General features: G+C 45.6%; 1 protein-coding gene across 1 annotated transcript in view; it reads right to left on the bottom strand.

Annotated features, from left to right (window-relative positions):
- Positions 1 to 961: 961 nt before the first annotated feature.
- STARD9 (StAR related lipid transfer domain containing 9) overlaps positions 962 to 11,900 on the bottom strand; it is a 156,539-nt gene continuing 145,600 nt past the window's right edge. Inside the window, exons 29-35 of the mRNA XM_073241708.1 lie at positions 4,597 to 4,714; positions 4,289 to 4,407; positions 3,990 to 4,054; positions 3,619 to 3,821; positions 3,161 to 3,240; positions 2,806 to 2,964; positions 962 to 2,316 (exon numbers count right to left, since the gene is read on the bottom strand). Of these exons, the coding sequence (XP_073097809.1) occupies positions 2,215 to 2,316; positions 2,806 to 2,964; positions 3,161 to 3,240; positions 3,619 to 3,821; positions 3,990 to 4,054; positions 4,289 to 4,407; positions 4,597 to 4,714 (846 nt within the window). The 3' untranslated portion in view covers positions 962 to 2,214. The remainder of the gene's footprint in view (positions 2,317 to 2,805; positions 2,965 to 3,160; positions 3,241 to 3,618; positions 3,822 to 3,989; positions 4,055 to 4,288; positions 4,408 to 4,596; positions 4,715 to 11,900) is intronic.

The following is an 11,900-nucleotide window of genomic DNA, read 5'->3' as shown; positions in this document are numbered from 1 at the left end:
AAGGATGCTGGCTTAAAGCCCACTCAGATAAGCTTAGCATGGGCCCAGTTGAGGACACATAATGCTGACCTGTGTGAACCCTAATGGTTTGCTGTAGGCAGTAAGCTAACAGGAGACAGGCAGCTAATCAGCTAGTGAACTGCCTTTCTGTAGGTCTGCTCTCTACTAATTGCCTAAAACAGTGAATTCCAAAGCCTCAGGATCACCTGGGGCTTCCTAGTACCACCAATATGTGGGCCCCGCCCCAGGCCTATCGAATCAGAAACAGGGTGGGGCCCAGCCTGGGGTGTAACAAAGTCCTTCAGGTGATTCTGATACACTGGGAAGTTCTGAGAACCCACCTGTCTAAACCAAAATCTGACTTCATCATGATCATTTAGATCCAGGTACCTGGATTACCTTTGACGTTTTGCATTTTGCTACCCGATCAGCCTCAGTCAATATTCTTTAGATTGCTGGCTCACAGGCCATATGTGTGGCTTCTCTAGGTCGCATCTGGGCTATCATGTTCAGAGTCCCATTGCTGGCTCTGCCTCAGAAGCCCCAGAGGAGCACACCTGTTGAAGAGCTTACTTTCAGGGGACTGGTCACTGTCGGGTGTGGCAGTGACTGTTCTGGAATCCTCATGTTCACATTGGGACCACAGCTGGCCATAGATGGACTACTTATGTGCAGAGCAGTGCCAAGCTCATGGGAACCACTCGGTGCACACAGGGAATCTGTATGGCTTAAAACTGGACTGTAGTTACTGCCATCAAGGCCTGTAGGCTAAATTCTAAGCTCAAATGACACACTTAGGCTATCTCAGGGTAGTCTTCACTAATTAAAAGCACACAATGGACTTTAAATTACAGGTGTTCTGACCTTTTCAATCAATAATCATATTTATATGAAAAGAGATGGGAGTACATAAATAGGGCATTAAACATATCAAGTGTCACCAAGAAAAACAACCAGAAAATTAAGTTTAAAAATAAAAGCAATTTTAAGATTTCAATCAATAATACATAAATAACCTGATCTGAGGTAAGAGAAAAAAAATCCTGCAAACATGTTTAGAAATTAAATCTCTGCTGTACTATACAGAAACTTACCTTTCCACATCTTTCCCATCCCCATATAATCACCCTCTGCCACCAAAAACTCTGGGTGCCAGAAAGGAAGCGGGGAGTTTCTCCCACCCCCACCACTCCCAGGTAACTACGGAATCCTTCAAGCTCAGCCAGGCTAAGATGCAAGTCACCTGAACCCATCTCCACCAGCCCTGGAAGAGGCGGGGCCGCAGCAGCAGCATAGAGAGCTTGAGAGACCACTGGAGGTGGGACAAAGGCCCTGAGTGAGGTACGGAATGGAACTGGGCTTCCTCCTAACAAACCACTTAGCTCCTCCAGGAGTACCACCTTCAAAAGATAATTTTTCATCTCTGAAACTCCTCCCACTTTCGCAGCACCCCTCAGTCCTCCTCACAGAGCCAGGCCCTGACCCCAAATCTGTCTAACCTACTTCTACAGTGGTCTTCCCATTCTGCTGAGCTCCAGAGGTGGCTCCATGACAGAGCCCTGCTCAGTACCCCTGCCTGAGGCAGAGACCCCAGTGTTCTCTCCTGTGAGGGAAAGGAATGGGGGAAGCAGACATTAATACCAAAGCATTTTGTAAAAATTCAAGAAGGAGAAACGATTCTTAATCAATGTTCTGATTTGTGCAGTGGTTTTTTAAAAGCCATTTTCCTGTTTTGGTATTTTCTAACGCTCTTTCCCACAGTGGAGCTGAATGCTGGATGGAGGCAGATTCTGAGCAGAGTCTTGCCCAGTGGCTTCCTGCTTCCATACCAATCAGAGGGTTGGGGCAAAATAAGGAAGCACCATGCCCAAGCACTGCAGTCTCCCAGCTCTGCTGGCTGTGTCCAATCCTGGTCTTGGTCAGCTTGTCTGCCATAAGGCTCCAGAGGTGGAAAAGGCGGCTGAGAAATCCAAAAAGGTGAGTTGAGCTTCATTCCCTCTGGATGGCTGGGGCCAGGAGGTCAGGCCCCGTAGCTCTGCTGAGGTGCAGGCTGTGACCAAGGGCTGACTGGGCTCTGGCCACTCGGGGCTCCGTGCTTGCTGCCAGACTGCCCATGGCAGATCGCCTTAGCTCTTGCGTCTGGGCGCAGAGAGTAACAAGCTGCCCCAGCTTCGCTGGAAGGTCCCGGGCCTGCACCATCCTGACAGTGAGATGCTAACTACCAAGGAAGGAAGCCAGTCTGGCTATGACCAGTGGCTGCTGTTTGATGAAGGAGCTTAGGAGCTGAGGAGGGAAGCCTGGAGCCCCAAGTTCTACCTGAAATAAAGCAGAGGGAAGATCTAAGGGTGCAAATAGACCTGAGAATGGGTCAGCGCACGCTTTAGCCACAAGCAACCACCCAGGCTGTCGTGATGGGAGAAACTCCTCAGACTGTTCACAGGGCCCTGGGCTCTGCTGTTCAGATCTGGACATCGGCTTCACCTCCAGATGACAAAGTACCTGGGGAAACTGGGAGTGGAGAGCCAAACCAAATGGGTCATACTCTGCTCTGCTAAGGCTGCTGCTTCTGCCTTGCAATGGCTCATCCACCTCCTGTGGACCCTGGAACAGCCAATAGAGGTAGCAGCTTAGAGAGTACTGATTACCTGGTCTCCTTCTTTGCTGATCACCCAACTCCCCTTACTGTGACCCTGACCCTGCAGAGGGTCTGGGCACTGAGGGTGTTGAGCAGCCAAACAAATACTCCTGTGAACTGTGGGATCAAATCAAGGTGTGCTGTGAGTCCAGCTACACGAGATGTGTCACCTGGGCCAGGTAGATGACTCTGGTGGTCTCCTTCCCTTCCACTGTGAGGGGTTGCAGGATCCAAGCACTGGGCAGTATCTCCCCTCGGATCATCTCTCTGCTGGGTCTCGGCATGAATATGTCATACACAGACTGAGCTGCCATGACAGACAGGTGCCCCTGGGGACAAAGAAGGATATCAAACAGGCTGTAGCACAGTCAGTACTGCAGATGGCAACTATGGGACCCCCTGCCCCCACCCCCCTCCCAGCTGGCCCTCCTACCCCCAGAGGGTCTGATGCCCACAAAGACTGCGTCTCACAACGCTCCAGCCCAAATTTCCCTACACTATCTTTACCACCAGCAAGGCAGGCACCTCTTTGGCTTCCACGCAGACACAACAGAAATCCCGTGGCTGCTTCAGTGCACACAGGGCGGTATTGCACACCAAATACACTGGAGGGTCAGGATGGGGAGAGTCAGATGTGGATAGACCTAGTGCTAAATCCTTCCTAACTTAGGAGCCCCTCCAACACCCCATCATTCTGTAACCTGACAGCCAGCAGGACCTGGCACCCCTGGGGACAGAGAGCATTGTGAGTCCTGCCTATGTGATGTGTGTCACACAGGCAGGATACTTGAGTGCAGCCAGTATCATGGCAGGCACCTGGACCAGCCTTCACGTCACCCTCACCCCCGCCCAGCTGGCCCTCCTTCCCCCAGAAACTGCTTCTCCCAACACTCTAGCCCAAGCTCTTCCCTGCCAGCAAGGCTGGCAACCTGAATAATCCAGAAGCAGCCTCCAACCCTGGTACCCCTGTTCTCTGGGCTCACCCAGGTTGATGTTTTTGGTCACCCGCTGATGCAGCCTTGCCGTCTGGATGGGCTTGTGGTACAGGGGCCACAGGGTGGGGTCACTTACAGCTGCCCACACGTGAGAGAGCGGCTGGGACACCATGCCTGCCCCCAGGAAGCCATGCCGAGTAGAAGAAAATGTTTTGTAGTAAAGCTGCACCTCCTGTTCCTTACCCTGATAGCTAGGGAAATAGCAAAGATGGGGCAGAGGAGGAGGAGGTGAAAACCAGGTTCCAGGGTCACAGAGGAGGTGCTCTTGGCCTCAAGAAAGCTGAGGTGGAGAAGAACAGGAGAAGAGAAGGTTAGCAGGAAAACAGCGTGAGAACACGATGCCATTTAAAGGAACTTACTTCCAGCCGGCTGCTGCCTGGTGGCTGAAGAGGTTATGCAGATTATCTGAGCAAGCAGCCATCACCTAGGGACACAGAGACCACAGCCAAATTAGTGGGCATGGTACAAACAGGACCCTTAGATTAGTCCCTTGGGCCAGGGTTTACTGACTTCCCCTTTTATTGAGATGGAGAGCCACTGAGGAATCCCCTGTCAGACTGGCTGGCTCTCATGTGTCTTGTTCTTCCCCTCCTGACTGCCTCCGCACAGAGCAGAGGTCTGCTAAAGGAACTGTGGGACAAGTGGACCAGTTCCTTACGTCAGCCATAGCGTTGTCCACGACGTGCTTGGCCAAATTCTGGTAGGAGGAGAAGCAGGTCCCCATGCTGGACTGGCTGGATGGAGAACAGCAGCAACTACTCAGGGAGGCTTTGTGGCCTACAATAAACAGGTGGAGGCATCAGGACTGCATAAGCACCAGGGCCTCAGCACAGCAACAGTCTCCTGCAGGACAGTGACTTGAGGCAAATAACCTCAGGCCAGTGACTCCCTAGGATCTAGCAGATGTCAGCCCCCAAAATCCCCAAAGCACAAAGGTGGCTATTCCCGCTTCCCCCCCCAACTCACTGTAGGCTAAGCTCTTCCAGGAGGACCCAGCCAGAATCAGGTGACTATTCCTCACTGCAGAACGGTCTTGTACATCCCCTATCCAGGAGTCTTTGAAGTCAGGCAAGTGCATGTTCCCCTGCAGAATGGAAGATGCTCAGGACCAGAGCAGAGGAGGAGGGAGAAAGCTGAGTGCCAGAAAGCCAGTGTAGATTATCCTCTGCCTCTGAACTGCAACAACAGCTTTCGACCTAAAGGCCCCATGGAAAAGATCTTCCCCATTGGGGTTACAGGAGACCGTATGCCCCTGAGAAGTCAACAGCCAAAGATAGCAGCCGCTGGACAATCTCTCCTTGCCCTTCAAGCCACAGGCTCAGAGGTAGCAGCATGTAGGAGAATTCCAACAGAGATCAGAATGAACGGGGTCTAGGATGGCTATGGCAGCCCTCTGCACCACTGTGCAACAGAAACAGGGCCATGGCTGGAGCTGGGTTTAGTGTGGGTAACAAATGAAGCCCGAGTGGGAGGTGGAAGGGGAGGAAAAGCAACAGGCTGTGAAAACCTTGCCCTTTGGCGCCGGCCCCAGATTCAGCAGAGAAGTCACAGGTTCTAATTTGGGACCAGATGGGGATGATCATTTGGATCTGCAATGTGATCACCCCACATTTACCTCAGCCACCTTCTCAGTTACATGACCACTGATCTCTCCTGGACCTAACAGGTAGCCACCCTTCTGCTGCTATCATCAGTTCCTAGTTTATCACTACTTTAAAGACAAGAGGTGAACAGAGACACTTCTATCTCCATCCTTGCTACCTCTTCTCTTACTCCAACATAGAAGTGGTCTCTCCACTTCAGGCAGGTCCCTCTGCCTCCAACTGAAATCTTGTGCCTCCTTCTTAGGGCCCTTTCACTACTGTCTCTTCACTTGTTGCCTCCATCTCTCACTCTTCACTGTCCTTCCTATTAGTGTGTGAGAATGCAAAAATCTCTCACAACTTTAAAAACCTTCCTCTCCAGGTGTCTACTCTCCGACCCTTCACAGATAAGCTCACTGAAGTGATTGCCACCATTTACCATCTCCCACTGCTCACTCCTTTCTAAACCCACTCACATCTAGCATTTGCCGCACTGCTCCACCAAGCAGCAATTTCCAAGGTCCCCAACATGTCCATGTGTCTGGATCTGATGAGCAGCTCCCAGTACTCATTTCACTGAGCCTCTCCGCATGCTTTGACTCTGCCAGCCCTCACCCTTGCACCTGAGATAGTCTCTTCCCAAGTCTACTTCCTACTGTAGCAGGTGCTTCCTCCCAGTTTCCTTTGATAGCACTTCCTTTTTAAACATAAGTGGATATTTTGGAAGTTTTTCAAGACTCAGTCCTAGGCCCTTTTTTCTCCCTCAATAATATCCTGGGACATATGGTACACTGATGACATCTCACAATAACCAGCCATGGATTATTTAACAAATATTGCTGAAATGTGAAAAAAAAAAAAGGTTACATCAGAGACCCTTTTCATACATTGTGCCAAAATAAATTCCTTATGCTTTTTGGCTCAAAAATATATGCTATGGGGCAGAATTTATTATTATGAATTATAAACTATAAGAAAATTTAAAGTCTTACAGTGGGGAAAGGCTTTCCTAAATGGCACAAAATCCAGAAGCCATGAGAGAAAAGACTGATAAAAACAAAACCATAGTAGGAGCCAAGATGGCGGTGTGAGTAGAGCAGTGTAAATCTCCCAAAACCACATATATTTTTGAAAATACAGCAAAGACAACTAACTATTCCTAAAAGACCAGAAGACACAGGACTACAGCCAGACTACATCCACACCTGTGAGAACCCAGCACCTCATGAAGGGGGTAAGATACAAGCCCCAGCCCGGCGGGACCCGAGCACCCCTCACCCCAGATCCTGGCGGGAAGAGAGAAGTCAGAGCGGGGAGGAAGAAGGAGCCCAGGACTGCTAAACACCCAGCCCTAGCCATCCACAACAGAGCGCAGACAGTGCGTGAGTGGGGTGCTGAAAACTAGGGAAACAGGACAGTAAGACCTGTGGGCAGGTCCCCGCTGCTGGCGCCCTGGGGACAAAGAAAAGCGAGTGCTTTTTGAAAGTAGTAAAGGGACAGGGACCCCACAGCTGGATGGAAGTGTCCTGGGACACTTAGCCCAGGAGCTGGGAATCCCGGGGAACTCTGGGCACTCAAACTCCATGGAGAGCAGGGCAGCTTGGGGGCCCCTCATGGAGATAAAAAACTCCCAGGTGTTCCTCTATGACATGACTCTGCCATACCGGAGCAGCAGCCTGTGGCAGGCCACGCTCACAGCCACTGCAGAGCTAAACGCCACAGCAGCCAGGCAAGAATCAGAAGCCCCGTCTGCACACAGCTGCCCAGTACAAGCTGGTAGAGCTCGCTCTTCTCCCAGGAGGGGAAGGCCACAAACCAACAAGAAGTGACGTTCTCCCAGCTGTCACTCACACCAGCTCTGCAAACTATCTCTATCACCATGAAAAGGCAGAATTTGAGGCTGACCAACATCACAGAGTCAACCCCTGAGAAGGAGATAGACCTAACCAGTATTCCTGGAAAAGAATTCAAAATAAAAATCATAAACATGGTGATGGAGCTGCAGAGAAACATACAAGAGCTAAGGGATGACGTCTGGAGGGAGATTACAAAAGTGAAACAATCTCTGGAAGGATTTATAAGGAGAATGGATAAGATGCAAGAGGCCATTGACGGAATACAAACCAGAGAACAGGAACGCATAGAAGCTGAAGAGAGATAAAAGGATCTCCAGGAATGAAACAATATTAAGAGAACTGTGTGACCAATCTAAAAGGAACAATATCAGCACTATAGGGGTACCAGAAGAAGAAGAGAGAGAAAAAGGGATAGAAAGTGTCTTTGAAGAAATAATTGCTGAAAACGTCCCCAAACTGGGGGAGGAAATAACCAATCAGCCCACAGAAGTATGAAGAACTCCCAACAGAAGGGACCCAAGGAGGACGACACCAAGACACATAATAATTAAAATGGCACAGATCAAGGACAAGGACAGAGTTTTAAAGGCAGCTAGAGAGAGGAAAAAGGTCACCTACAAAGGAAAGCCCATCAGGCTATCATCAGACTTCTCAACACAAACCTTACAAGCCAGAAGAGAATGGCATGATATATTTAATGCAATGAAACAGAAGGGCCTTGAACCAATAATACTGTATCCAGCACGATTATCATTTAAATATGAAGGAGGGATTAAACAATTCCCAGAAAAGCAAAAGCTGAGGAAATTTGCCTCCAAAAAACCACCTCTACAGGGTATTTTAGAGGGACTGTTCTAAACAGGACCACTCCTAAGACTAAACAGATATTACCAGAGAAAATAAAATCACAGCAAAGAAAGCAGCCCAAAGAAATACTAACTAAAGACAAAAAATAAAATCAACTACACACAAAAAGCAGTTACAGGAAACACAAAAGAGCACAGAATAAAACAACCAACATATAAAGAATGGAGGAGGAGGAATAAGAAGGGAGAGAAATAAAGAATCTCCAGATAGTGTATATAACAGCTCAATAAGCAAGCTAAGTTAGGAAGTAAGATACTAAAGAAGCTACCCTTGAACCTTTGGTAACCACAAATCTAAAGCCTGCAATGGCAATAAGTACATATCTCTCAATAGTCACCCTAAATGTAAATGGACTGAATGCACCAATCAAAAGACACAGAGTAATAGAATCGATAAAAAAGCAAGACCCATCTATATGCTGCTTAAAAGAAACTCACCTCAAACCCAAAGACAGCAGAGACTAAAAGTTAAGGGATGGAAAAAGATATTTCCTGCAAACAACAGGGAAAAGAAAGCAGGTGTTGCAGTACTATTATCAGACAAAACAGACTTCAAAACAAAGAAGGTAATAAGAGATAAAGAAGGATATAACATAATGATAAAGGGCTCAGTCCAACAAGAGGATATAACCATTAAAAATATATATGCACCCAACACAGGAGCACCAGCATATGGGAAACAAATACTAACAGAACTAAAGGAGGAAATAGAATGCAATGCATTCATTTTAGGACACTTCAGCATGCCACTAACCCCAAAGGATAGATCCACCGGACAGAAAATAAGTAAGGACATGGAGGCACTGAACAACACACTAGAACAGACGGACCTAATAGACATCTAAAGAACTCTACATCTGAAAAAAACAGGACACACATCTTCTCAAGTGTACATGGAAGATTCTCCAGAATAGACCACATACTAGGCCACAAAAACAGCCTCAGTAAATTCCAAAAGATTGAAATTCTACCAATCAACTTTTCAGACCACAAAGGCATAAAACTAAAAATAAATTGTACAAAGAAAGCAAAAAGGCTCACAAACACATGGAGGCTTAACAACATGCTCCTAAATAATCAATGGATGAATGACCAAATTAAAATGGAGATCCAGCAATATATGGAAACAAAACGACAACACAAAGCCCCAACTACTGTGGGATACAGCAAAAGCAGTCTTAAGAGGAAAGTATATAGAAATCCAGGCATATTTAAGGAAGGAAGAACAATCCCAAATAAATGGTCTAATATAACAATTATCGAAATTGGAAAAAGAAAAACAAATGAGGCCTAAGGTAAGCAGAAGGAGGGACACAATAAAGATCAGGGAAGAAATAAATAAAATTGAGAAGAATAAAACAATAGCAAAAATCAATGAAACCAAGAGCTGGTTCTTTGAGAAAATAAACAAAATAGATAAGCCTTTAGACAGACTTATTAAGAGGAAAAGAGAGTCAACACAAATCAATAGAATCAGAAACGAGAAAGGAAAAATCACGACGGACGCCACAGAAATACAAAGAATTATTAGAGAGTACTATGAAAACCTATATGCTAACAAGATGGGAAACCTAGGAGAAATGGGCAACTTCCTAGAAAAATACAACCTTCGAAGACTGACCCAAAAGAAACAGAAAATCTAAACAGACCAATTACCAGTAACAAAATTGAAGCGGTAAATCAAAAAACTACCCAAGAACAAAACCCCCGAGCCATATGGATTTTCCTCGGAACTTTTCCAGAAATACACACAAGACATAATACCCATTCTCCTTAAAGTTTTCCAGAAAATAGAAGAGGAGGGAATACTCCCAAACTCATTCTATGAAGCCAGCATCACCCTAATATCAAAACCAGGCAAAGACCCCCACCAAAAAAAAAAACTACAGACCAATATCCCTGATGAATGTAGATGCAAAAATACTCAACAAAATATTAGCAAACCGAATTCAAAAGTACATCAAAATTATCACACGACAACCAAGTGGGATTCATCCCAGGGATGCAAGGAAGGTACAACATTTGAATATCCATCAACATCATCCACCACATCAACAAAAAGAAAGACAAAAACGACATGATCATCTCCAGAGATGCTGAAAAAGCATTCGACAAAATTCAACATCCATTCATGATAAAAACTCTCAATAAAATGGGTATACAGAGCAAGTACCTCAACATAATAAAAGCCATATATGATAAACCCACAGCCAACATCATACTGAACAGCAAGAAGCTGAAAGCTTTTCCTCTGAGATACGGAACAAGACAGGGATGCCCACTCTCCCCACTGTTATTCAACACAGTACTGGAGGTCCTAGCCACAGCAATCAGACAAAACAAAGACATACAAGGAATCCAGATTGGTAAAGAAGAAGTTAACTGTCACTATTTGCAGATGATATGATATTGTACATAAAAAACCCGAAAGACTCCACTCCAAAACTACTAGAGCTAATATCAGAATTCAGCAAAGTTGCAGGATACAAAATTAAAACACAGAAACCTGTGGCTTTCCTATACATTAACAATGAACCAATAGAAAGACAAATCAGGAAAACAATTCCATTCACAATAGCATCGAAGAGAATAAAATACCTAGGAATAAACCTAACCAAGGAAGTGAAAGACCTATACCCTGAAAACCATAAGACACTCTTAAGAGAAATTAAAGAGGTCACTAACAAATAGAAACTCATCCCATGCTCCTGGCTAGGAAGAATTAGTATCATCAAAATGGCCATCCTGCCCAAAGCAATATACAGATTCAATGCAATCCATATCAAACTACCAACAGCATTCTTCAATGAACTGGAACAAATAGTTCAAAAATTCATATGGAAACACGATAGATCCTGAATAGCTAAAGCAATGCTGAGAAGGAAGAATAAAGTGTGGGGGGGATCTCACTCCCCACCTTCAAGCTCTACTACAAAGCCACAGTAATCAAGACAATTTGGTACTGGCACAAGAAGAGAGCCACAGACCAATGGAACAGAATAGAGACTCCAACCATTAATCCAAACATATATGGTCAGCTAATATTCGATAAAGGGGCCATGGACATACAATGGAGAAATGACAGTCATTCAACAGATGGTGCTGGCAAAACTGGACAGCTACATGTAAGAGAATGAAACTGCATCACCATCTAACCTGATACACAAGAGTAAATTCGAAATGGATCAAAGACTTGAATGTAAGTCATGAAACCCTAAAATTCTTAGAAAAAAACATAGGCAAAAATCTCTTAGACATAAACATGAGCGACCTCTTCAGGAACATATCTCCCCGGACAAGGGAAAGAAAAGCAAAAATGAACAAATGGGACTATATCAAGCTGAAAAGCTTCTATACAGCAAAGGGCACCATCAATAGAACAAAAAGGTATCCTACAGTATGGGAGAATATGTTCATAAATGACAGATCCGATAAAGGGTTGACATCCAAAATATATGAAGACCTCACACACCTCAACAAACAGAAGGCAAATAAGCCAATTAAAAAATGGGCAGAGGAGCAGAATAGACAGTTCTCTAAAGAAGAAATTCAGATGGCCAACAGACACATGAAAAGATACTCCACATCACCTGTCATCTGAGAAATGCAAATTAAAACCACAATGAGATATCATCTCACACCAGTAAGGAAGGCTACCATTCAAAAGACAGACAACAACAAATGTTGGCGAGGTTGTGGAGAAAGGGGAACCTCCTACACTGTTGGTGGAAATGTAAATTAGTTCAACCATTGTGGAAAGTAGTATGGAGCTTCCTCAAAATGCTCAAAATAGACTTACCATTTGACCCAGGAATTCCACTTCTAGGAATTTACCCTAAGAATGCAGCATCCCAGTTTGAAAAAGACAGATGCACCCCTATGTTTATCACTGCACTATTTACAATAGCCAAGATATGGAAGCAACCTAAGTGTCCATCAGTAGATGAATGCATAAAGAAGATGTG

Source organism: Manis javanica, chromosome 8 (genome assembly GCF_040802235.1).
Source record: "Manis javanica isolate MJ-LG chromosome 8, MJ_LKY, whole genome shotgun sequence".
NCBI lineage: Eukaryota > Metazoa > Chordata > Mammalia > Pholidota > Manidae > Manis > Manis javanica.
This window is presented reverse-complemented; position numbering and strand designations above follow the sequence as displayed.